The 27,646-nt window shown below is 43.3% G+C and overlaps 1 protein-coding gene across 2 annotated transcripts; it reads left to right on the top strand.

Annotated features, from left to right (window-relative positions):
* The first annotated feature begins 2,971 nt into the window (after window positions 1-2,971).
* LOC144179358 (venom serine carboxypeptidase-like) lies at window positions 2,972-27,411 on the top strand. Of its 2 annotated transcripts, none has more exons than XM_077707682.1 (6): window positions 2,972-3,154; window positions 4,787-4,884; window positions 7,064-7,119; window positions 14,130-14,302; window positions 20,553-20,886; window positions 26,390-27,411. In XM_077707682.1, exons 2-6 carry the CDS (start codon window positions 4,823-4,825, stop codon window positions 27,193-27,195), a joined length of 1,431 nt encoding a protein of 476 aa, XP_077563808.1. In that variant the 5' UTR covers window positions 2,972-3,154; window positions 4,787-4,822; the 3' UTR covers window positions 27,196-27,411. The 2 variants fall into 2 exon arrangements, with proteins under 2 accessions (XP_077563808.1, XP_077563807.1); XM_077707681.1 differs by lacking the exon at window positions 2,972-3,154 and adding an exon at window positions 3,691-3,813.
* The last annotated feature ends 235 nt before the right edge of the window (window positions 27,412-27,646 follow it).

Here is a 27,646-nt window from a genome sequence, read left to right as displayed (position 1 = left end):
GGCAATAGTCCACTTAACTAACTTTGAGTGTGCCGAGTCATACGGTAAGAGTTGCTTTCGGGACCGAGGCGAAAAAGACCCCACACATGCCCCTACAACACCTTGATACTCAGGTCCAAGAACTGGATGGCACCATCATGAGGCAACTCATGAGTAACGCCAGGCCTTTTCCAATGCGCTTAAAATCGTCTAAAACACATTTCACCGAGTCAGGTTCCGTAACAGGACTCTGTTTGTTGAAAACAGTCAAAAAATATTCTACATACCTAAAAACCTTCAGCACTAAAGAGGATTAAAAACACGCTACAAGGCCTGATCTATCTGTGCTAGGAATATATTACACAGGATAGGGGCGAGGCACGAAACAATACAATTACGCTTTTTCTGCACACACAGACGCTTGTGAAATGATATAAACGCGCTGTTAAGATACTCTTCCAAAAAGTTTAAAAAGTTGGCAACCATCATTCCAATGCTATTTTGAAAAGGAATTGCGCCAGTGGCATCAATACAAGAAGTTACGCTTTCGAAACGTTCTGCGTGGGGGATCAAATAAAACAAGTCTTCTACGTCTACCGAGAACATGTAACCTATACACCGGTTATCCTGTAAAAAAATGATCACTTCATCATATTTCTTCGTGAGAACAGGATCAGCGACTGTCAAGCAGATTAAGGCTTTTAGCAGAAATTGACTAACATGAAGCTACCCAGTTACTTTCGCACTTATGATCGTTCTAAACGGCTTGTCAGGTTTGTGCGTCTTGGCTGTGAAAAAGACAGACAGCGAGTTATTCTTGCACTTGGTAGCACCACTGGCAAGCTTCGTTAGCCCCAGATTGCTGTATAACTTTAAGGTAGATGATTTAACTTTGCCAGAAGCAACCTTAACAGGGCGAAAGTTCCTGTTAACTGGCTGCAGTGCCTTCTGACTGAACGTGCCCTTAGCCATCACCAAAAATCCTTCTTCCATATCTGAGTGTAAAATAGACAGATCATTATCCCTGAAGTAGTCTACAACGCCATGCAACAAGCGTAATTCGGCTCTTCGATCATGTTCAGGTGCGGGCTTGAAGAGACAGTCTGCTCCTTCTAGAAGGCAACGTTCACCATCTTCTTTCTCAGCCTTGTTAGCCACACGCCTGTTCAGCGCCAAAAGTTCCTGAGGGGGTATGCAAGGTTCAATCCCTTCGTTTTCTTGGCTGTTTTTGAACAACGGGTAATTCAGTAGATCTGTGAGGATGTGCTGCCGCAACACTTCAAACATTTGGGTGATTAACCGCTTCAACTACCCATGTTTCCTTTCCGCCAACCACGGGAGTCTCGCATATAACACGAAAAGCGCTCCCAATCATTCAAGAACCGGATTTACCTTTTGAGCTCCTCTCGGATCAACTTGCTTAGACGTTTTATGTGCTTCCAAGATGTTTGAACAATGCCACACTGGAGGAGATTCACATATTTTCGGGGGACGCCTTTTCATATGCAGAATCCCATGTTCCTTGAGCGGCAGGTTGCCCGTACGATGTGGCACACTAATGCGTTGACGTCAAGATGAGGTTAAGGTGAGGATGAGGTCACAAACTGTGTGACGCAATCTGACTTGGTGAAATGTGTTCTAGACGATTTTAAGCGCGTTGGAAAAGGCCTCACCTTTACTCATGAGTTGCCTCATGATAATATCGTCCAGTTCCTGGACCTTAGTATTAAGGTGTTGCAGGGGCATGTGTGTTGCTCTTTTTCACCTCGGTCCAGTAAATAACTGTTACTGTATGACTCGGCACACTCAAAGTTAGTTAAGTGGGCTATTGCCCGTCTGCCTAGAATGTGCCTCGCGGAAATGGTGCACGCACATGATGCAGTCGAACTTTTAAAATCAGGTGCAGCGACCTTTGTCAGCTGGCTTCCCTCTGTCGGTCGTGAATGCGGTGGCGGAAACCCTCCTTCAAAACGCGAAGGGTAGTAAGCCTAGAACGAATTCGCAGCAACGAAATGAGAAGAGACCTGAACTGAAACGACCTGAAGTGGTCGCGTACCTACACAAGGTGTCGTATAACAAAAAAAAGGTTGCGAGGGGGCACGTTGTCCCTGTCGTTTTCTCTGCCCTGAGTAAGATCGGCCAACTTTGCTCTCGCATTGCTATTAGTAGCAAAAAGAGGGCCTGTGGGAAACGACAGGAGAAGCCGTTCGTTTATTGCGCTTTAGGGGTGGCTTAAGCAATCCCCCTCACTTGTGGAAAGTCCTACATCGGCCAAACTGGGACACCTTTGAACGACCACCTAAGGGAGCATGCGCCAAAATTAAGTCTAATAATGGCGCAGATTTGACAAGGCATTGTGATTCCTGCACAAATTGTGAGCCACGATTTTCCGAGACAAAGATACTGCAAATAAGCAGATATCAGAAGGCCCGTGAACTGCTCGAGGCGCATCGTATAAGATTAAAAGGAAAGTAACTGCGTTAGTGATACTTCAGTGGTATTGTTGAAAATTGAGGAGCGGTTTTTAGATAAATTCTTGCGCTCACCCTGTGGGCACGTGTATTGCGGATGTCGGGATGTATGAATAAATACACGTTGCTGTAGTTGCTATTAAACTGTTGGAAGTGTAGCGCCTGTCCGCGTCTTCTTTCTTGTGTGTTGTGTGTTTGCGCCACTCAGTATGTTCGTAAACCTAAACCAACACGCGCAGCAACACGTTCTCATTTCATCACGTCCTGTGTCGGTACCCCGGCCGGAAACCCACCATGTTTTGCTTTACGATCTCGTGTTTCTCGATGTAGTCCGATACTCTGTTTGGTACGACGTGTTCAAGTACCTTTCCAGTGCAGGATGTAAGCGATATGGGCCTCATGTTGTTGGGGTTCAGAGGCTTGCCCGCTTTGGGGATCAGCATCAGTGATGACGTTTTCCATTCGTCAGGAACGTGTCCGGTTTCCCAGGCCTGGTAGGCCGCTTTCGTCAGCGTTCTTACTGACTTAAAAGGCAGGCTGTGGAGGAGCGTTTTGGTCATCCCATTCGGTTCCGGGGCCGATCAGCCATTTAGGTTTTTCAGGGCCTCCCAGACCTCTTTTTCCGAGATCGGCTCGTCCAGTCCGGGGTTCGCTTCGCCCTTCTAGGCCGGGTAGTCTTCTTCTGCACTTGTACCAAGGGGGAGGTAGGTATTTGTTAGCTCTTGTGAGATGTCGTCGTCTGTAAGTCCTTTCTTGCGCTGTTGATATAGGGTCCGGTCGATCGATATCTGTTGATTGATTTTGGTTTGCGTTAAGTGGATGGCAAGTTTGAGGAGATTCCACCTTCCCCCTGCTCTCATAAGGCCGTCCACTTGTGTGCATATTTCATTCTACTTCTGCTAGTTAAGTTCCCTGGAATACTTTTCTATTTCTTGTTAAGGAGCGCGATTTTCTTGCGATGTCTCCCATTGAGCTTCTGCGTTTCTCAGCTCTTTCTGAGCGCGTTTTTTTGCTACTAGCAGGTGCGCTAATTTATTGTCCACCGCTTCGTACTCCGCCGGTGCTTCAATTATTGCACAGGCATTTGCCCTGCAGTGGGTGTACACAGGTTGTGATGATGATGATAATGACTGTCTCTTAGGGCACGCCGCCAGGGCGTTATTATGTACGACGCAATAACTTTTCGACGTGAAAACTTTTCTGGCGAAAGTTCGGCTTTGTATCATGTCACTTGCGGTAGGATTGAAGTGCCTGAATGCGCAGTTTGACAACCGGATACATCCACCAAGCCACCCCCTTACGCACGCACGGATCCACAGAAACGGGCGCACGTGCACGCACACACAGGGCCACGGCTGTAAAGGTACGAGCGGAGAGGAATGTTCACGTCCGCCGTAACTATGTTAGGGCTGGGAGGCTATTGAGTGCTACTCTCCCCAAGCCAAATTTTGGAGACGGTAGGGTCCGTTCGCGTGGGGTGGTTCCTGCCTGTGAGCGGCCCGGACGTTTTGCCCTTCCAATGAAAATTCACGCCTTTGTGATTTAGCGCCATGATGCGTACACATATACAAGAAAGACTGAACGTTTTGGTCAGATGCGAGATCAATTTCTGTATATTTATGAAGCTTTTCCAAACTCTAATTGTTAGGCATTGCTTTGCGCTCGAAGTGCGAGCAAATAGTTGGCGTTGGATTTTAATGATTGACGCGAACGCCAGTAGCTCATAGGGGTCATTTGCCCAAGCGTGCCGGCCGACGCTATTCGAACCGCGAACACGTCAGCAACCTTCCAATACAACTGGTGCGCGTAATGATCACAAAGTTGATGGTGGTTTGCAACCTATTCCCTATAATGATCACCACAGCCAATTGGGCTTATACATTCTTCTAGGGCGGGTTTCGGGAGATATTTATTCAACACTAGCATATCGGCCTCTTCTGTGTGTTTTTGCGCTTGCTCGCATTCTGCCAGCCCTTCCCTGTCTCTCTCCTCACATGCTTTTTTGTACTTTCTCAGTGGTTTCAAATACTCTTTCTCCGTCTCTTCCCGTTCGCTCTCTTCCTCCACCCCATTCAACCTCTGTATCTACACTCGCTCTCCCTAGTTTTTGCATAGTTTTCTGACAAGCTCTTGACTCCTTGTCTTTCGTATCTCTCTCGCGGTTTCTTTATCGGTCAGCGTTTCGCACTCTTTCTGTTTTTTTCGAGCTTCCTGGACGAGATACGAAAAAATGCATTCCACACTTTTACGCCCGTTTCGCAGTGTACCTTAAATCTTCAACATAGTCACAGCCTCAATATTTCTTGGCGTAACTGTTTGGTCTTTTATTTTTGCAGATTTATCGAAGAGAAGGGACGCTAAGCGACCTCAAAATGCAGCTAGACACACCATTTCTGCTCTTTACCATACCTTTCATTGGACTGTTAAACCACTGGTGAGTCACATTACGCTGTGGTGGTGTTTCTTCCAATCAAAATTTCCTAAAGTAAGCAGTGATATATAGTGAAGTCTGAGTAGGGGTCGCAGCCATTGCTTTAAATTTGGTACGTGATAGAGCTTCACAGCACAATACTGGTTTCCTCGAGAATCATGAAACCCCGTTTGATTGTTAGACAAAGGCTTGGTATGCGTACTCCCGTCTATCTGGGTTTTGCTGAGCAACTTCCCTGTAGTAATTGAATGATTGGTGCTTTTTGATAGCACATATTTTCTTCTTGATTAATTTATTCATGTATCCTCTGTTGCAAGATTATTGTAGCACTGTTCTGACCAATTTCGTCGTAATGAAAGATTAGGAAGTGTTTTATAGCGGCTCATACACATGAGGAAAGTAATAAACCAGAGGAACACAAAGTCATGCCTATCACAGGATATAGCTTTTTAACACATTAATCAAAAATGTTCATCCCCTACAACTACTCCGGACAGAATTTATTCACCGCTTGCCTTGCACGCGTTCCGCAGCAGTTTCCAAATGTTTGTTATTTTTGTATGTGTTGATACCAATTCAGGTTCCGGGTGCAATGCAGAGCGAGGGATACTGTTTGGTTTCGCTCAAGCTGTAGAAAAGAATATTTTTCATCGATGGAAGGCCCTTTCGTTTTAACAAGATTTATGTTGGTGGGTGCCGTCTGGTGGCTTTGTGAAGTCACCTTAGTTAACGGGATTCGCCCTTAGTGGTATCATTTTACCCACACCTTACCCTTTGCCGTTTTTCATATATTAGGCACAGTATTTCGGTAAAGAATTGTTTGTCGGCTTGCTCTTCAAGTTGCGGCCGTGGTTGTAAATTCCTAAGACGGGGTTTGAATAAAAAGATTTGGCAGAAACTCGTAGCACCCTTAGGTGCAGCACTATACTAGATGAGAAATGTTTCCGAGTAAGTTTCTTACGTGCAGTAACGTTTGTTTCTGCGTACTGGCGTGCGAATCCCCGTAATCAGTGTTGAAACTAGCACAATAACACGGAGCGCAGGCAGCGAGATGATCGGGGTGCCACCCTTATTATCCAGGTTTACCGGCGATTACAGCACCGCTGGTCAAGGCAAAAAAGGGGGGAATGGGGTTGAATTAGGCTGAAGCTAGGAGTCGAGGCAGAAGCTATGAGCCTCTGCCTCGACTGAGCCGGCGGTACCTCGGGTAAACGGTATCTGTCCACGAGGTGGCTGTTTGGTTGCCCAGCCGTTGGCTTACACTGGGGATGTGCTCCTTTCTTCTGTTAGTTTAATTCAGCATTTCACGCATTGGAATAAGTATTTTGGTGACCCCTATTTGGTTCCAACGCCACTGCCTTTTATTTTATTTTGGTGCATAGGGCATTTGCGATCGATCTCAAATGCTATAATTCGGAAATGCCACCACTTAAGAATACGGAGCACCTGTAGCACCTCCTCTCCGATGCTACTGTTCTCGAACGCGTAGCAATTTATTCACTTGCCAGGGGTCTTTACAAAGCAGTGTAAAGCGGTCTGACGGCCCGAGTAGGGCCTGTAAACGGACAAGTTGAGTTCAATAGGGTAAAAGAGACTTTGTTTGAGGCTTCTGACTGTCCTTCCTTCATCTTCAAATAACCCCCAAGGAAATCAGGCCTAATTCTAAATAAAGTTGCTTATTCATTCATATATAACATAGCTATTAGCATAGAACAAGGATACGCTGCACGTGACAAAGACTGAAAAACCTATTTGGTACCAAAACAACAAGCATTGTCTGCATTGAAATGGCCGCCGGTAATAACAATGCAAACACATCACGATGTATTAAAAAAAAGTCATTCCTTACTTTATTCTCTGAAACTTTGCTTTTTAGCTTCTTTACACTACGCAGGTTCGACACCCATACCTTCTGTTAAAAGTTTACTCTTCGCCGAACTTTGCAAGCGCGATTCCGGTGTTTTTTTGGGACTCACGGAAAAAGTTAATAATAATAACGCTCAAGAGAAGCTATTGGTTATACCGCCGTTCTAAACATTCGGTGGTTCACAAAAACACGGAGGGGTGGTACACGGCAGACAATTGCTAGAATTTTTGCATTTCAGGGAAGCTAAAACTCTGTTAAAATAGTGAAAATTCCCAAGTCAGTATGCCCTTTTGGGCCTGTCTTGTATTTTTACAGGTTTTTAGGTCAAGCAAATGCCAAGGAATGCAGACATTGGGATGGAAGAAATCAGGGTAAGGACACCAATTTATTATCTAATAAAATGAAGGTAATGTCCTAAAAGTACCGATTTGCGATGCAACAAAAATAACAAGTAAAGAATGAGTCTTTGACCAAATTTTTGCCCTTTAAGTTTTACAATACCTACTAAATTTATAGAATCCTTAGAGACTTCATTCATTTGTACGAAGGAAGCAACGGTGGCTGGCTGTCCACTTTCGGATGTCAAATGAAACACGGAAGCAAAGTTGTGTTACTTTCTTGTGTGGTTTTTTTTCGGGCACAACCGACGTCGCATCTGTAACATTTATCTATATATTTTCACTTACATATTTCATGCCAATGGCATCCATTATGACTGTCGAATAAGGTAGAAAGAAAAGAAAAAAAATGTGTGTCGAGTTTGTCTGCTTAACTTTAAATTGTTCTGGGGATTACGACAAAACATTACGCTGTCAACTGAACAAAACTGTGCCCAATTTTCACCCTCCAAAAGAGATACTTCATTCATTTAGGTCACATTTCAGCTCAATACGCTATCCTGCCACCTCATATGGTAATCTGTAGATACACTCGTTTTCCAGGGAAGCGATATTTCTCTAGACCCACTGCTTGCGACAGTTTGTATACAAATTGGCCCACACGGATGAGAGTGCAAGTTACATGCACAATATTTGTAAAGATTGCCGGTAACGAACAGCTGCTGCTTCGAGCAGGGTCTTCATACTAGTGTCAGGTTTTAGTACCGGAGTTTAAACTAAACGCTTTACTTGCGTACACAAGAAAAAGTGGCGTGCCATATTCAGGGTGCTCATGTGAACTGATTAATACAACTTTCGGTGGAAAAAAAATGAACGAGAAATTTGCGAGTGAGCTTTTCTTTCAGCGTATATCTAAAGTTAGTTCTGGCAAAGAAGGAAAACTTCCAGAATTTTGCTTTGCATTTTCTCACACGTTGATTTCTTTTTCTTGTGAATAAATGAAGTTTCTTTTTTTGTCTCTATACATCTGGATTCTCCGGAGTGGGTCTTGTACTGTTTAGTTTAAAAACCGGAAAATAATACTGTGAGGCGTGGACTCATCGTGCAGTGATGCATACCAAGCTTTTGTTCATCAGTGCTCTTGGTAAGAATAGTGAACTTACAACTAGTAACTTGGTCACTGGCTCACACCCCGAATGCCTTCTTAGTTTGGCCTAAGAAAATCGGCTGGAAAGAAAACGTCCCCGAGAGCCATGACTCGTGCGTCGTTAAATTTATGCTATGTTTACGGAGGCTGCCCCACATGACTGTGGTAGCCGGTCCTGAACGTGGTTCATCTGTTTGGTCCTGCTTGCGTTAAGCCGGATCTGGCTATTTCACGACCAAATAAGAGTGCCACCAGTCCGCCTTTGCTGTTCTTGTTAATTCGCAAAGGTTGTTGGCTTCTTTGGACGTGTGTATAACAAACTGCACTTTCCCTCTTTGTCTTATGCACAAGACCATTTTGTTTGAAACAAGACTTTGTTTCTGCTTGCAAGGAGTAGGCCTCGGTAAAATTGGAACGCTTCAGCTTCAGTATTTACGATAGTATTTGCACGCAAAATATAGACAAAATGTCCTTTAAGCGAGATTTGGAGATTTATTAGGGAAAAATGTTTTTCTGGCCAGCGAAAAGTTTTCACAGAACTGTACACTAGGCGAAGATTGACCATGAAACTTACCATTTGCGCCTCGTGAGTATGTTTCTTATTAGCCAACCGTAAATGGGGCGGCAACGAGGGGTAGGTAGCGGCCGGGGTCCGCCCCAGTTCATCCCAAAATATTTTTCAGCTGGATAAAATTTGTTCCGCTGAACATATTTGTGAATAAGTATATTGGATACATCAAGGAATGAGGTAAAAAATGTAGAGAAAATTGAACATGTCGACAGCCATGCTTTGTTCGATCCTGTCTGAAATGACCCTACACAAGATAATGCAGCAACAAAATAGCCTAATATAAGCCCACTACATAATTACAAAAGACTTTAAAGTTGTTCTCTCGTTATTTGCCGCTGATTTTGTGTGGCTGCATTGCAAAATAAATGCATGCTGACTGAACGGCGCGGCTCTCGTTTGGCAGTCGATTTATGCGCATTTCATTGCTATACATAGAATGGAAGATTTTAAATAAATAGCTGTTCTATATTCAGTATTTCATGTGCTTCTCCTAAATGTCTCGTATTGTGCCTGGAGTCTAGATTCTCGACAGCACAAATAGCTTTTTCCTGCATTTAAATTAGCTTAAAGCATCAGGAAGGTTTGTTGAACCCCAGACTAAACGGCAGTGATTTAATTGTGATTGAAACATTGTGTATCGTACGGTTAACCTGAAACTCTTGGGAATGTTATCCTAGAGTATTTATAGTGCGTAAGGAACCTTAGATTGTGTCTGCGAAGGTCGATTGGTAGGTTCGTTCCACGCAAGAAAAAAATAAAAATACACCACTAGAAATTTTCCAGTTTCCGCAAATTGAATAGGTTTTTTTTTTGAAAAAATAGAGTTCAAAAGTTTTATTTACAGCCGCATTTTTCCTTTGAAAATTACCTACCGTACTTACCCGATTCTAACGCGCACTTTTTTTCCGGAACAATAGGTCGAAAAATTGTATGCTCGATAGAATCGGATACGAAACCAAAACCGAAACAACGGAAATTTCATCCCACCCATCGCCATCGCCATGTCAAAATGGCGCTAAAGCTTTTAGCAACGCATTTTCGGACGCAGGAAGCATAGGCGCCTAGGCTTTTCTATCGGCGTTCACACAAATTGTCAAATCGTTCCACTTGCACGCTTGATAACAGCAATGGCAGCAGCGGCTCTCACGCGTTCAAAACAAGCGGTCGGCTGAAGCGTGCGCCTCTGGAGAACCTCGCGGGATGGGCGCGTGAGGCGTGGGCCACGATCCCATCTACCATGGTTGAACGTTAGTTCAGAAGTGTGGCATCGCGAGCGTGCTTGACGGCACCGAGGACGAGATGTTGTGGTCAGCGGAGAGCGACGAGGAGTGAGATGAGTGAGATTACTTCGGGAAATACATCACCCGTTTCTCTCGCATTCGTTTTTATTGCTCACACAGTTCCGTCCGCGTTACAATCGGAGGTGCAAGTTTTTCGGTTTTTTGTCAGGAAAATGGGGTGCGCGTTAGAATCGGGGTGCGTTAGAATTAGGAAATTACGGTATTTGGTTTTTTTTAATTTAGTTCCAGATCGTTTGTTGAAAGACAAGCGGAGAGTTATTTTAACTAATCGTTCTGTACGATTTCAAGATCTCCCATGCTACCCCCGTAAAAAAAGGTAGTGCCATCTTCGTATCTGTAATATCTTCCGTTTACTGAATATTGCAGATGTTACTTATATACAGCAAATAAGAAGAGGTCCTAAAATGGAACCTTAAGGTACTCCGTTTCTCATATTTTGGTATTAGGATGCATATTCATGGAGTATTACATACTGCTTACGGTTACTCTTATAACTTGCAATGCAGCTCGGCACATTCCCCTTATGACATAACTGTCTAACATTTTCAACAATATACGGTGAGTACCGGAATCGAATGGCTTTTTAATATCGAGACATATACCAATTGTGCAAAGGTTTATTCTATGTTTTCAATAAGCTTTCCCGGGATTGTAATACGGGCAGTTCCATTGAATTTTGCTTTGCAAAGTCAACTTGTTTTTATATTATTATCTTGAAGCGATTTGCGCCTTCGGTGAACCTTTCAAGAAATAACGGTTCTGAAACCTTTGAAAAAATGCATGAGGCAGAAATCGGCCGACAATTGTTAAAACTAAGTTTTGCCCAACCCCTGTGCACTGTGGTTACCGACCAATTTTGAGCTCACTAGTATTACAGGGTGTACAAACTATCATGCGCAAAGCTATCACGGTACTTGAATAAAACCTAGTTCGTAATGCTTCCAGTTAAGCGGAGTAGTGGTCAGTAACTATTTTGTGAATAAGATTTAATAAATTATTTGCAATAATCATATAGCTCGATAAGAACTGTTCTAATGAATAAATTGTAAATAAGGCACTTGACGGTACCAACACGAGGCATCAAACTGCACTATTTCTAGAGGTGAACCTATTGCGCACTCATTTATTCTGACTGATAAAGGAACCCAGGTAAATATAAACAAAACACGTTATGGGGCTCCCACCCACTTTTTTTTTCTTTGTTCTTGTCTTTAATTCATTCCGGGTAACTAAGAGGCAGCCTGTTTGAGGGCTCTGTTTTATGATGCGGGCGGGAGTGGCGTAACGTGGTATATTTTTATATTTCCCGAGGTTTCTTTATTAGAATAAATCGGTGCACAATTAGTTCGTCGCTGGAAATACCACAATTCGATGCTTCTCGTGTTCACTTACAAGTGCCTCACTCACGGTTTCATGATTAGAACAGTACTTCTCGAGTTGGATATTTAAATACGAATGAATAATTAAATCCCATTAACGAACTAATTGCTGGTCGCTACTCCACTGAACTGGAAACATTATGCACTGGGTTTTCTTCGAGTAACGCCATTTCCCTTTTTAAAAGTCCAGGTGCATAGTAGCTAGGACAGCCTGCATACCGTCGTCAAACACAAGATTGCGCACGTGAGAAGGTTCTCCTATGAAGGGGGCGACAACGTTCACTGGCCGCGCTTTCGTGATTTCAGGATTATCATCAACGGAAATGAAAATTGTGTCTCGCATAAACGTTTCTGGTTATTTAACTGGATTGGCAGCTACTAGGCAGGATTTTTTCTGACCTCTAGCACAAGAGACGAAGTGCTCATTTAAGCCATCACGCAGTTCACTACGGGACAGAGGTTAACCATTTAAATCTTGTGAAGATGGAAAACGTGACTCGGTCATTTATTGTTCTAACTTATGATGACTCTCCAAAATTAATGTGGATGATCAGTTTGTTGAAACGTAAGCCCGTAGTACGCGTCACTCGCTCTTTTTATTTCGGCATTTACTGTATTACGAAATTCCGGAAATTTCTTAAATGTAGTTTCATCTCCGGGCTTCAGGCAAAACTAAAGGGACGCTTCCTTTGAAAATTTTGTAACAAAGGGCGCACATATCCAATGTTTCTTGGCTTTTTTGTGTTTCCGCAAGTAATACTCCAGGAAAGCATTATAGTATAGGCGTTCATTTTTAGTCTAGAACGTTGCGAAGCCGATACTCGAACTCTCCTCGTTCAATACATAGGATCAATCTGCCTGCCCAACATGTCCTACAAATGTTTCTGTAGTACTATCATCGGTATTCTTATTTTGTAAGTAGGTATTTCCGTCCTACCAACATGAATTTTTAGAGCTGAAAACACAGCTAAGTGGTCACTCACATCCCCATTAGGCACACGAGAAATCACTCTCCACTACAATAGTTCCTAAAACAAACATCAAGTAATGCTTCGGAAGTTTCTCTGAGTCTAGTCGCACAATACACAATATTTTGTAATTTATACCAGTACAAAGTCAAAACGAATTTATTTTGGGCATTACTCTGTGCTAATTGATCAATATTGGACTCACCGACAAGTATCGCACATAGATTTGAAGAAGATACATGGGGTAATGTTTCGTAAAAATAGCCAAGAAAATTTGGAGGCCTGCCTGGAGGCCTGCCAATAGCCAAGATGGAGGCCTGCACATGAGCCCTATGCAATTGCTACACCAGCATAACGCGATCATTTCGAAATCGGATGGGCTGGGGGAATACTCATCCATTAGGTCACATTTTAACCTACTTTAACCGTAGACTGAAACACTACAACCTGGAATTTCTGCTCTACACAACCCAACATGGGAATATTCATACAAAAAATACACATCGCTAGCATCTTTGTTCCGGGTTTTCGTGAAGCATAAGAAATCAAATTTCAGAGAGAGTTGCTGGAAATCATCAGTCGCGGTGGCGCAGTGGGTAAGGTGTTCTGCTGCTGAGCATAAAGACGCGGGTTCGATTCCTGGGCACGGCGGCCGCTTTTCCAATGGGGGCCAAAAGCAAAAACAACCGAACAACCGTGTGCTTAAGATCTGGCCGCACGTTAACGATCTCCAGGTAAAAAATGTCGATAATAATTTGAAGGAATTGAAACGCATGCTTCCGGGCACTCATTTTTTTTGCAAATATCACGCCACGACTAGAATTTTCGTGTCCTTGTAATGTTTTGATAGAAAATATGCAAACCGAGCGTCACTAACTGAGTCTCTTGTTCAATTGGAGATGTTCTTGATGTGGTTGAAAGTGTCCAAAAGCAATGGCTTCAAGGTAGATGCATACAGCTCATATGCCGCGAAATTAATTTGAGGAATGATCGATCTTACGTGAATTTGTGCGAGGGTTCGTTCAATGTTGGTTTGCAGAATTGATTCTTTATTCTATGGCTTAACGCGCCTTAACGAGCCGAGGTGCGCCGTGACATCATAGTGTGCAGGCGCGCATCACCTGGGCTGTGATGTGCACATTTGTTCAGTGCTCTTCCACATTGATAACCTGCAATTCGGCTTCGTTAAATTGCGGCGAAATGTTTGTACTCAGCGTTTGCAGTTTTCGTCTCCATCACAAAAGCAGCTACCGTAGCCGAGATCGGACTGTGACCTTGGGCTCAATAGCACAATGCCTGTACCACTAAGCCACAGCGGTAGATGCTTGTAAGAAAACAATGTTTTGTTCTCGACTACGTGGCAATAAGAATTTACCTGTGGTGTGGTATAAATTTATACCTTGGCTAAACACAGTTGGTTCTTTGTAATGGGCGCTCACAACCAGTGAAAATTATAACTGAAGCAAATTTTCAAGATATAGGTAAACGAGTTGTGTAAAAACGTACAACCTACGAGCTTGAAATTAAAAATGAAATGCTCAAACTAGGGCTACTGTGAAACGCCCCGGGAATTGTAGTTATTTTCACCAAAACCCTTATTCCTAACTGGCCCAATGTCCACTTTTCACTTTCAGGCGTTTTATTTTGATCCGGTACTTTTCACTCCTACTTTTGCAGATGAGGCGCTGTTTCTGACACCGCTTATCCTATCTGGCCAACTGGAGGAAGCTAAAGCCCTGTCTGAAGTTTGTGCCCTGCCAGCGGACGTGGAAGTTCCCAGCTACTCAGGGTTCATCACAGTGAACGCCGAATTTAACAGCAATCTCTTCTTTTGGTTTGTGCCTTCCCTGGTGAGTCGACTTTCGTAAGTGAGCAATTATGCGCGTTCATCGCGGTATGAAGGAACGGACAACAAAAGGTGTCAAATGTTTTGGCCATCTTGGCAAGCTTAGCTCCAAAATGACAAGAAAATAGACATTCTGAGAAATCTGTGTTTGTGTTTTATAGTTTGAAATGTTTAAATTCTCATTTAAACAAATATGGTAACAGAGAAGTTAAATTAAAGATAACCAAATCTCAATAATAGTACATTTGAGAAATAATTTCTGCTCAATATAGCATAGCAGTGGAACAACATTGGAAATGTGTTCAATGTAGATCCACTTTTAGCCATATTCCGGATAAAGCATATCGAAAGTGGAATCTTTGATATCAATGAGCAAGTAATAATTTTCTGAAGGACGCATTTTCTCTCTGATAGCCAAGCCACCGTGCTGGTGCATCCGAGTAGTGATTGCCAACACTGGAGCAAAAGCTCTAAGGTATAACACAGGCTCGTTGGCATTCAATAAGATAACATTTCATGCGGCCTTTCCAAAACTGATTTAAATTTCGGGCCGCGCATTTCGATAGGTCTGACCGTGCAGAAAAGCCCCTCAGATAAACATTTCTTTGGCAGCACTTCCTTACGATTTTTTCTCGCTTCAGGTGTTAGTTCGTTGAAAGGCAGACTTTGTATATTTTTATAGCATAGTGCGCCTACGGCCTCGGTATGTTTTGTTATCATTGGACCTTCTTCTTGTATTCAAAGCCGCAGCCCGATTAATCGCTTATTAAAGTCCGTTCATTTGCACTTATTTAAGTCATTTTGCCGTCATACTAAATTGAAACAAACAAATGAGTATAGGCTTTTTTATTATAGTCCCAAAAGCATTGAAATAAATAGACTTACGTTACTTAACGCGCAACGAAGCTCTCCGTTCCAACTGTAATTTTGTAAAGGCGTGCGCCGCGGTCGAGGCCAAGTTCGGCGACTTCTTCCATGAGAAACCGAGTATTACGGGTGGGATTTATAACAGAGCAGTAGCGAATAAATTCACAGGACGTCTAAAAACAGAGACATATACCGAGACCATCGTGTTTCAACACCGTGCCCTACAAAAGGCCCGTAGAGCCTGGGATTTTTCTGCCCCGAGTAGCTTCGCTTAGAATAAAAAGAGACCACTGGGAATGAGTTCTGAGTACATAGGCTTCTATAAAAATTTTATCCAATTGAAACTCAAATATATCTGAGATATACTACAAGAATAAGCTGGAAAAAGTATTCACTATTTTTTATGGTCCTTTTCCAGTCAGTCATTTTGAAAGTATAGTGCAAAAAATTTAACGTCAATTTCCTTATTACAGGCAGAGTACCATCCGGGTTATATTTCCAGATCCGACAAAATATTAACCGGAAACATTGCAGTCTTCAGCAAAACAAAAATTTGAGCAAACGTTTGTTGGCGTTTGTACAATTTAAAATGTTTTGATTAATAAATCTCTATAAAACATGCGAATAATTTAGCGCTCGGTGGGTTACCTCGGCCAGCATTTTCCAAAGAAATCCTATGCAGGAATTCGGGGCATACTTTTTGTGACGTCCCATGGAGCTGAAGCAGATCACTCAGCTTGGGTGATTCCTTACTTTAATATGTAATTTTGAACGTAATACGCAGCAGCCTAGGACTTAAAAATATTAGACAGCACTTACACTGTCCACAACACGGAGGTTCTACCGCAAACCTGTAGCGCACGGTCTGTTAGGCGCGGAAACGTAGTGGTACTTAAAATTATGTATTAATAGACACCATTGTAGCAGGGAAATAAAGAAAGACGCGATGCTGTTGGACTAAGTTGTTTCCACAAAAGATGTTTTGATGGCGACCCGCACAGATAAGTTGTAAGTGCTTTCTCTTTGGTGCTCCAGTATAGTGCCTTCAGTGAGTATAAACATAATGCTGTTGAGGAACCAAACTTATTTGAACAAGAAAAAGCTGCCAGTGACCCTGCAAAATCAAACATTTAATGGGCCTCATGGTTTTCGGATGAAGTACATGAGCCGCTTTAGGCGGTTCTTTATTCTTCCTTATTAAAACTATTGCCATGGCATATGAAATAAACGATCTCACCACATATGTTTTATGTGGTTAAGCGTGATAATTCGTCATTGCAAAATGGCTGCGAGGTTATAAAGCCTGGGTGCTTCAGGCGGACTCTTATTTGGAACGGTCACTAGGAAATATTTGCGAAGGTAGTGTTATCCACGCACCAAAGTACAATTGACTCTTGATAACTTGAGTCATTCCACCGGAATTTTCGGTTAATCTGCTGGTCCCGGATTTCATGTGCAATGCAATAGAAAACATTTCACGATATTGGGTAGCTAAGGGCCCGTCAATTGGATGGAAAACATCAAGGTGATTGTCCTTTTTTGATTAAATTGAAAATTTTCAACCCCCAGAATTGTGTCGTGTTCTAAACCGAATCCCAGTTCGTGGCAACTTAGCTAGTGGCGCAGCAGGCCAATTAAAACAACTGCGAAGATACAAGTATACATCTCTTGACAAGTTGCATACAAGAGACAAGTACACATCTCTCTCTATTGGCGTTCTCAACACTTCTTTTGCTTTGAGAAGTTTTCTTGGTAAAGATAACAAAATTACTGCTTTAATATTCGATTCTTCAAATCATATTAGAAACTCTTTTGTGCCATATGATCACTTTGTTGTAACTTGCGTGTTTAATTTGCCGGAGTTGGACAATCTCAAGAATAATGCGGAGACAGTTCTGGTAACACAATATATTTTCAGAACCACCATGCGCTCTCGCACAACTTTATGCCCTTCTGTCGCAGCCGCAAGACACATGGCTTCTTGCAGACTTTTCGTGGGTCGTCAGACTGGTTATTTATTTATGAATAAATCTACACCGATTGTATTCGCCAATAATGAAAACTAGGGTATAGTATTACACGATTGTTAAAAATCAATCACCCTTTCATCTAACGACGACGGTGTTTGAACACTGTTTAAAAAATGGGAGCAGGCGACGTAGAGAGAGGGCCACTATATTGCGTCAGTGGCAACAAACGTTCGGCAAAACACTAATGATGATGGCACACGCCACCTGGTTTCCGCATCCGATAAATTCATTCCTGGCTCGTTGTTCGTTATTTCCACAGTCGCTTCGAATTTATAACCGGCTCCGGGCAAGCCAAATCTCAAGCAACAGGTTGCACATGGGTGACAGACCTTGACTTTAGACTATTTTTTCTTACCTTGTGGTCGAGATGGATCGATGTAATCATTTCCCAGGGGGGTTTCCAGGGGGGTATCGAACATGGAAAAGTCGGCGCTATATTTTCCCAGACGAGGTACGGATTTCACACGAAGGAACTTCTCTATCTTCACTTAAAAATGTTTCTTAACAACAGCCATCCACATTTGCCTGGGTGGGCCTCTCTTCCAACAAGACAACGTGTCTCACCTTGGCTTACGCTCGTGTTCTGCAATCCCTGACAGGAACAGAGCTAAGTTCGATATCCTCGCACCACCATGGTATCCAAAACGCATCCATTAGGTGTTCCCGATGCCTCCATCTTTTACGCAGTCTCTTAGCTGATTGCTGCTTTGTCGTGTTTAGAGCTCGGCATCCATAAGGTAGCAGGGTCAGCCATTGTCCGATAAAAAAGTGTCCTGAGGTTAGCGGCCTGGGTTCAGAGGGCTCCGAGTAGGTTATGGGTCGGGAGATAATTATTGCTTCTGCTTGCGTGAGGATAGTGGAAAGTTGTTTACAGGTGAAACAGTACTTTCCGAGTATTATCTTCGGAGTACTTTTTATGGACTGAATGAATCGTTCTCAGAAATCTCCAAACCAGGATGCTTGTTCAGCAATAAATTTTCCATGAAATCCGGTCATTTAAGAAGGATGTCTGAAGGTTTTCCCCTCGCATGATGGAACAGAAAAGTTGTAATCTTTTGCGGCTCTCTCGAAAGTCTTGCAAAGTACCTTGTACGAGCCCTCATCTAGCTTCACATTGTTGACACGCGAGCATGAATTGTTCTGTATTAATATCTATATCAAGTTGGTTGGATACCAGTAGTTCAGATTTTATTATGTCGCCTTGGGCGTCAGTGCAAACTACAGGGTTCTTGAAAGAGCGCAGATGAGCTTGCATATCTTCATGCAAGTTCTGGAAACAGTCTAAACATCACAGGGCTCAGCTCAACTTTTTTGAGATTAAGTCCCGTGCTCATGTGGTCGTTTATTAAAGGCGCTGTCTGGCGGAGTCGTTGCTTTAGCAGCAAAATCGGCAATCCATAGAATTCAGTTTTAGTCGGTAGTTCGCTGATAACACTTTTGACTTTGCTTTTCAGGTAGCTCCGCAAGTATTTGAATTTATCTACGCCTGCAAACGTGTCATTTCTATGAAATACAGATGCGAATTGGTCCCAGGAGGGAGGCCACTCGTCAATGTCATCTTTAAATTTGGTCAGCTCTAATTAGAGAAGCCTTACTTGAGCTCATCCAGGTGGCATCACACCAGTCGCGTAATGAGCACTTGCCGCTTGCGCTTGCACTGTGGGTGTTGGACTCGAAAGAAGACTCTCAGGATAAAGCTTAGTGAGAGAAATAGACTCCTGATAGCATGTTACTGAGGTCAATTCTTCTAAATCGTCATCCTAAACAAGCTGTTGAATTTCTACATTGAACGCGGTAAGTGGCCCTCTTAAAGTTTCAGGACTCCAAATTAATTATTGTGCTAACCGGCGGAGATGTGCTTGGTGTCCATCAAGGTGTTCAGTTCGTTGATCACCGTCGTTGTCACTGCTCGAAGGTGTACACGTTTTTCTGCAACCTTTTCATGACGAGCGTCGGATGTCCGGCGTTGCTGTGTATGGGTTCACTGGTCTTGAACCGCTGGTCTGTGCTGGCCCTGGTTTTCTTCAGGGGGCTCGCTATTCGGTGGTGTCTTCAATGGTGCGATTCCACATCCTGGGCACCAACGTGTTGTAAACTGAGGAACAGGTGACGTAGAGCAACGGGCAGTTTATTGCGTCAGCGGCAAGAAAGGTTCGGAAAAACACTAATGATAATGGCATGCGCCAACTGGTTCCCCGTATCCGATCAGTTCATGCCAGGCTCGTCGTTCTCTTTTTTTTTTCAAGTCGCTTCAAATTTTTAACGAACACGAAGCTTTCCTGCAATGGAAGTTTTGGCTGGCCAGTTTTATAGATCACCCACAGCCACTCTCGGGAATGCTATCCGCAGGCCCAATGTTTTGGTTTGGGTGTACGGCACGAATCGGTACCTGCTGATTGACCTTCCCTTCCACCATATCGAAATGGAGCAATCAGATAGACACCGCCTTCATAAAGCGAGGGACCCAGGTTCAGTTCCGACCAAAGAAAGCGTTTTCTTCTTTTTTCTTCACTCATGACTATTCATCACATCTTCAGAGAAACTTGCCTTCCTTTCAGGGCGTATAAGCGTACAACAGCATCAGCGGGGACACTTAAGCTTTGCTTAGAAAGATACGATCCCCTAGTGTATTGGGTCCTGTATGCAAGCCGAGAAGTAACAGGTTTTAATCGTTATTCCGCAATTTGTATTTAAGGTAAATTTATTTGTGCATATTAGTTCATTTTTCATATTATAGGGTTTTCATACTTTTTTTATTAGAGGGTTTCCACAAAAAAGTGCCGCGAATTAAGCATTAAAAACGAAATCACGAGCTAGTTGGTCAGGCGCGCAAAACGTGATTTCATATTTAAAACCTAATTTTATTTCCCCTATTGTCAGATAATCTATCGGAAGCATCAACGTTGGGACATGACCCCGAAAGTTAAACGGCTACGCACGTATATTTTCTTTATATATTGTATCATCCGTACATTTTGTTTAAACCATTACCCGGCGTGATGGCTATGTGGCTATGGCATTGTGCGGCTGAGCACATCGACACCGGTGCGACTTCCGGCCGGGGCGGCCTCTTTTCTGATGGGTGCGAAAAGCAAAAGTTCCCGTGTTTTCGACATTTCGGCCCACGTTAACGATCCCCAGGTTGTCAAAATTCATCCGGAGCCCTCCAATTCGGCGCTCTATATCGCCTGTGAACCGTCGGTGTGTTACACCCTACAATCAACCAAATCAATGTGTTTAAACAATAACTTTCGTGTTCAGGTTAATATTCCGAAATGAGTTTGATGTGCGTTGTCTATTGCGAGCACCAAAACGTGGCACCAAAGCTGACAAAATGGGTGCACTTCATTTCATCAGACTGACCCGAAGAATGCTCCAGTTCTTCTGTGGCTGCAAGGTGGGCCTTTTGCCTCATCACTCCTGGGCTTCTTCGTTGAGCACGGGCCGTACAGCGTGCCCAGCGACTTCACGGAGGCTACCTTCCGCCCCATGACATGGACGAACAGGTACTCTGTGTTGTACGTGGACCAGCCCGTGGGTACCGGTTTCAGCTTCACCGACGATGAGGCTGGCTACTCCCGGAATTTGACTGACGTTGGCCGAGACATGCTCGAGTTCCTGCAGCAGTTCTTCACACTGTTCGACGACCTCGCACAGAATGAGTTTTACATCACTGGGGAGTCGTACGGCGGTGTGTACGAGTTTCTTGTTTATTATTTGATACACATCTCTACAGAGTTTATCTCAGAAGTGAAAACCAGAAAACTACAAAATTTTTTCCTTTGGCTACTTTGATGTTTCTAGCTCCTGGCGGGGCCCCGCAGAAAATTTCAGTGGAAAGTCCAAAGCAGCTGACTTGTTTAATGTCTTTTATTTCAACAACATTCAGCCTGCTGTCTTGCATCTAAACCCTGCTGGAAATGTTCTAGCATTCTATTTGAAAATTGCACCTCAGTCCATGTTAATCAATTTCCCGATAATGTTGTGGCCGTTGATGCGTGGCATCCTCGTTTTCTAGTTACGACTCACGTATCTATGGCGCCTGACAAGAGCGGGACCCTTCCTAGACACACCTTCGCTCGCGGTGATTACACGTCTCTTCACAAACCTCTCGACAATGGTGGCTGGTCCTTTGTGTACAACGCGCACAGTGATGAGGTGGCTGTCCATGATCTAACCATAATTGTGCAAAACGCTCCTGACCAGCGCACCCCAAAGCAGTGAAATTGCTCCACTAAGTTTTCCTTTTGATTTAGTCACGAGCTGCAAAGCGCGCTTCGGAAGAAAACCTAATTTCCACCGCTTGTTTAAAGCTCACAATAACCAGCTTTCTCTTGCAAGCTTCAAGAAATGGCGGTTGTTCTCCAAAAAGCTTCTTGCCCGTCACAAAAAAGGGTTTTCGTGACTACACTGCATCATCCCTTAACCACTATCCTCGTGAGTTCTGGCACTTGAGGGGTGGTTTGAGCAGAACGACATGACACGCCCTACAGTAAACACTAGAAAACTTTGTATTCTAGGGTGACTGTTTATAGTTGTGTCACGTCCGACATGTCTAAACAGTTTTCCAATCTTTGCCTTTTAGGGGGAGTCTCTAAAATGTCAATTTTTATTGTTTTTTTATGCAAGCAACAGTCATTTCAAACATTCCAAATTGAACTTTTTTCGAGGGACTGGATTTGGTTAAATTAATTCATTTATTTATTTCGGTACCTACACTTGTCCGAGGGCATTACTGTAGGCCGCGTATATTACAAGGCATAAAGAATTGCGCGGATCAGTTTCAAAAGCTTCAGTCAGAGAAAAAAAATTACAAAGACCGTATTAAAATGTACAAGCAAACATTACGATAACAAACAAGAATAAGCACCGCAGTTAACAAGTGCACTACCTGTGGTAAGGACTGCTTAAAAAGCATAAAAAAGGCATAAAAGAACTCACAAAAGAGGGCTTAAAACAGGGTATAACCGAGACAATCCTTTTAAAATATTGCAAGAAGGGAAAAGACACAAACGCAGTACTAGTCTTTGGGTAAATGCTGGGTTAATATTTAAAAAATCTATCGTCGCTTCTGATTCCCATGAGGTCTCGCAGAAGGCGATTCCAATGTTTGATAGAATGGGGAAAGAAAGAATTCATAGAAGTAGAGGTACGTGCAACTATTTCTCTTACCTCAAATTGGTGGTCTCGCAGGGTAGATACGTAGGTTGGTGGTTGCAAATATAGATCCCTGGTAACAGCAGTGCTTTGAAGGTACACATCATGACGGAGACAAATGCGAAAACGTGTCCGCCACAAAGAAGGGTTACGCCAGACCAGCGAGTTCTTTATTTGAGCAATGCTAGTAGGAAACTGGTAATTGTGAGTTAAAAATCGAGCAGCACGATTCTGAATGGACTCTAGGCGGTCCATAAGATTTTCAGTGCTGGGTTCCCACACAATGCATACGTACTCAAGGATGGGCCGAATGTTTGACAAGTATAGCCGTTCCTTTACTTCCTGGGGTGCGTGTCTAAAATTTGTACAACAAAGTTAACAGTGGCTGATGCTTTAAAAACACTGCTTCAATGTGGCGATTTCAGGTTAGGTCGCCTAAAAAGATTATTCCTAAATATTTAACTTCGTTTTTTGCGGAATGAGCCACGGTATTCAAACTGTATTCTGCTGTAAGAGGCCAGTGTTTCCTAGAAAATCGAACGTGTTAGCATTTACAGATGTTCCAGAGCGTTTACCATGTGCAGCACGAAGAATTAATTTTGACGAGGTCTGATTGTAGTGCTATTTTATCCGAATGGTCATTATTCTATCTGTATAAAACACAATAATCTGCATAAAGCCTGATTTTTGAGAGAATGCCCTGCCCTATATCATTATTAATATCAAAATAAGCAATGCCCCCAGAGTGACCCCTGAAGAACACCAGAAGAAACCGACTTTATGGTAGATTCGGTTCCATTGGCAATAACGTTTTGGTAGCGTACATTGATGTAGCATCGGTGCAACGGAAGAATAGTTTTCGGGTAATCCCACAAAGGACAGTTTGTGCATGAGGAGTGTATGAGAAACCTTGTCGAACGCTTTTTGAAAATACAGTAATATACAGTCAGTTTCATGGCCACGGTCGTATGAATTGCAACACGTCATGGTAAAATTCTATCAGCTGAGTGGCGCAAGAATGCCCTTCCCTAAAGTCATGCTGATAATCTACAAAAAAGTATTATTCTGAAGGTGACCGAAAATGCTCTAATACAAAATGTGGTCTAAAATTTTGTAGCATACGTTTGCAAAGAAAATCAATCTATAGTTTGATACTGATTTACGTGGGCCACTTCTGTGCAATGCAGTCTGTAGAGGCATAGAATACGTGAGGGATAAATTCTATAGCAACACAAGATACATAGTCAAAACTGGGGCACAAGACTTAAGTACAATGTTTAAGATACCGTCTGGGCCCGGATCAGCGTTAGTTTTCAGGTTCTGCAAAAGTTTGAGGACCACGATACTGTCTGCTATAATATCGGGCATACGATCGTACGGCGGGAATGAGTTTCAGGAATATCCCGGGAACAGCCTTGAAAAAAAAAAACGAACTCAAAGTACGATTTAAACTGTTAGCCTTGTCAGCATCCGCAGCAACGGAAACGTCGTCGTACGTTACCGATTGAATGCCAGTATGACCTTTAATATAAGGTTTAACGAATTTCCATAACTCGTTGTGATTATCTTTTATTTTTGAACCAAGAGAGAAGAAAAACACTTTCTTGGAAGTTTCGATCTTAAGCTTTATTTCAATATTCACCTGCTCTATGGCAGCGTGAATGCCTTCTTCGTTCTGTGTGTCGTACTTCTTCAATTAGCGTTTTTTTATTTATTACAGTTCTAATTTCCTTTGTGAACCACAGTTTATTCTTCCTGTGTTTAGCTGAAAGTATTTTAAACGGGATATGTACGTCGATGAGAGTTAAAGGTTCATGTTTGAGCAGTCAACACGGATCATCTATATTCGACGAGACGCTAAGGAATTCAAATGTTTCAAAGTATTCCTCTAAGGCCAGTGATGCGCTACCGAAGTTGCCCCTGTCATATAAAAAAACTTTTTTAGGGCGGACAACAGGCACACGAGGGCAGGGACAAACTATGCGAGCAGACACACATTTGTGGTTCCTAATACCGGGTATAGGTAACTCGTCTCGTATTAAGCCCGGTGAATTTGCAAAGAAAAGGTCAAGGGTGTTGCTTGTGGAAGAAGCGATACGGGTGGGATTTTCAACCAACTGAAAGAGGCCGTGGCTTACAATTATTCACCGAAAGCCTTAGAAAGGGCTGCCTGAGACAAAGACATAGGCATTCCATTTCGCCCACAAACATCGGGCATGTTAAAGTCGCCACCTAGCAGAAGGTAATCTGTGAAAACTTTATGCAAGACATCGGGCACTTCAACAAAAGGTTTATTGCTTCTATCCCAGGGCGGGCGATAAAAGGCACCAACTGAAAGATATACTCCAGGAGTGAGCATGACCTTACACCACACGGACTCGCCGTTTATATTACCACTATAAAAAAATAGGCTGTGTATATGCTTATTCACAAGTCTAAACACACCACCACCTTGAGCGTTTTTGCCCTGGCAGTAAGCAACGTAGTTATTAGGGAAAACTTCAGAACTTGAAATTGTATTATCAAGCCACGATGTTCATTCAACGAACACGGCTGAGTTAATGAACTATAACAGTGCAGCCAGGCCATCTGATTTATTTTTTATAATGCGGCAATTGACAAGTAGAACATTAATACCAGATAATTGGGCATTAACACAGGAACCCGTACGGTTAACAGTAGGGTGAAGAGGCTTCACCCGTTTGGCTGCTTTTAACTTAACGATACAATCGGACGCTGGGTCATAAACGTAAGGGCGTTCCCCGATGATAAGGTTGTCGTGGCGTAATTTGTACTTTTGAGGCTGCTGTTTTCCGAATTCAAGAAGCCTTTTTTGCACCATTCGCACCGAACGAGACCGTCTTGGCCAACAGAAAAGTTTGCCCTTTCAGCTTTGTACATGCCGATAACAGCACAGCCCTGTCCTTCAACACGGAAAACCTAACAACTATGGGGCTGTCTTTGTTATGTTAGAAGGCGCCAATCCTGTGATCTCGATTAGTGTTAATCGGGTCTATGGCAATCCGAAGTTTTTCAGAGCAGAAAGCAGTAATACGCTCATCCGACTGCTTCCATATTTCTGCCCGATCATCCCCGAAGCCAAAGAATAATCGATTGTTTCGGCGTAGCCTGTTCTTCCCGTATTAAGCACGAATTCGTAATTCATTTATCTCGGATATCTGTTACTGCAGCATGCCTGCATCGGACGTAGCCTACTCTTCTCTAACGAGGCCACCCGGACGAAAAGGTTCTGTATTGCTTCTTGAGTGCTGGTCTGTCTGTGTCGAATATTTGCTAATTCAGCCAAAACCATTTCCCGCCAAATTCCACTCTGTCAATGGAATAGACGTTAAACGTATTTGTCTGAGTACCAGACTCACAGATTGGCCCGGTGTTTTTATTCAAAGTCTCCAGACAGCGCCAAAAGCAAATGCGAAAGTACCACATGGTAGTAAGCAACGACGACAGGCAATAAAAACCAATGCAACTAGTTTTTTATGATAAGAGGTCACGGCCCCGTAATGAGAAATCGATTTGACGTTTTTAGGCAGCAGCCATCAAGGTAACTAACCTGCAGCAAGAACACTCATGAGTACATTGCGCAGTGATCGGTGCCCTGTCCCGGTGGTTGGAGCTCAGGTAGGCATTTATATACGGATTCCGCTGCCCCTGGTTTCCGGGCTAAAAGGGCCATACTCTCCACGAAGGGTGCTCAGGAGGAAGCGCAGAATGAGGCCCCGAGCAACGCCGGGAAGACTGGTAGTGCGCTTGCGTCCACTTGAAGTTCGCTTGTCGTAGCTTCGATAAGATAGTTGTCTGAACTTCAAGGCCAGGCACGCAAAAGGACGTGCAGTATGAACACTGATCAGTACATTACGCAGTGATCGGTGCCGTGTCCCGATGGTGCTTTATGTTTCCTAGTGCTTTATGTTTCCGACGCTTCTTCGAGTTTTGACCTGCTTTTAAAAATACGAATCATTCTGATCAATTTTGCGTAATAAGCTCGAATATTACTCATTTTCCCGATTTCTTTGCAGGCAAGTACGTCCCCGCGGTGGGAGCCGCAGTGCACAAGAATGCTGCGTTGATGCGGGTGAAGATAAATTTCAGGGGAATCGCCTACGGCAACGGCTTCACAGACCCTGTCAATATGTTAGAAGTCGGCGAGTTCGCATACGCTACTGGCCTCATAGACAGAACTGCCGCCGATTATATGAAAAACGTTGCCGCTGAATCGAGAAAACATATTCGTGCAGGCCGTACAGAGCTAGCGTTTCACAATATGAACCACCTCTTCATAGGCCACACGAAAACTCGAGACTCATTTTTTAAGAACATCACTGGCTTCGAATACGTTTACAATTACTTGCACAACAAGGTACCCAAGGACGTCCGTAATTACCATCATTTTGTTGCGATGCCAGCTGTGCGCCGCGCTATCCATGTCGGCCAGAGAAACTTTTCTATAGCGCGTGAAGCTGCGTTTACTAATTTCTTTGAAGACTTTATGCGTTCGGCTGTGCCTCAGTTGACTATTCTGTTGGAGAATGGCTACAGAGTTCTTGTTTACAGTGGGCAACTGGACATTGCCGTTCCTACAACAAATACGGAGAACTTCTTATCAAAGATGTCTTGGTCCGGGGCGGGCCGTTGGGCTCGCGCACCGCAGCATCAGTGGCGCAGTGCTGACGGACACATATTGTACGGCTACAAGAAGACCGTTGACAACCTTCACTTTGTGGTGGTGCGAAACAGCGGCCACCTAGTTCCTTATGATACGCCGCAGGCAGCATTCAGCTTGATCACCGCGTTCGTGGATGCAAGAAAACCATTCGATGGTTAAATATGCCCAAGCTGAAGAATCCGCGAGCTGGGGTTTTTTTTTGTTTCATACCTGTTTTTCCTCCTTTTCTTGTACACCATGTATAACCACGTTATAATCAGTGTTGCCTATATAAATTTGTTGGGCATGAATAGTGTTCTAATAGTCGTTTTGATGTTTAGTAAGCTATACTGCTTCTTCTCGGAATAAAGGAGAGAAAAATTGCTCACCCAGAAAGCCGACGAAGTACTTTCCTGCAGTCAGAAAGCCCTGTCTGTGAACTGTCGGCTTCAATTTGAAATATATTTGTTTATGTTTTGGTGCTGATGTATTGTTACAATGAGTCATCATCATCATCATCATCATATCTACGGCCACTAAAGGAAAATGCCCCTCTTATAGATTTCCAATTATGCCGGTCATGTGCTGAGACCAATTTATCCTCACACGCTTCTTGATCTCATCTGCCCAT

Source organism: Haemaphysalis longicornis, unplaced genomic scaffold (genome assembly GCF_048455015.1).
Source record: "Haemaphysalis longicornis isolate Haplotype H1 unplaced genomic scaffold, Haemaphysalis longicornis Haplotype H1 scaffold_4, whole genome shotgun sequence".
NCBI classification, from domain to species: Eukaryota; Metazoa; Arthropoda; class Arachnida; order Ixodida; family Ixodidae; genus Haemaphysalis; species Haemaphysalis longicornis.
Note: the sequence above shows the minus strand (reverse complement) of the source record. Positions and strands in the feature narration are given on the sequence as shown.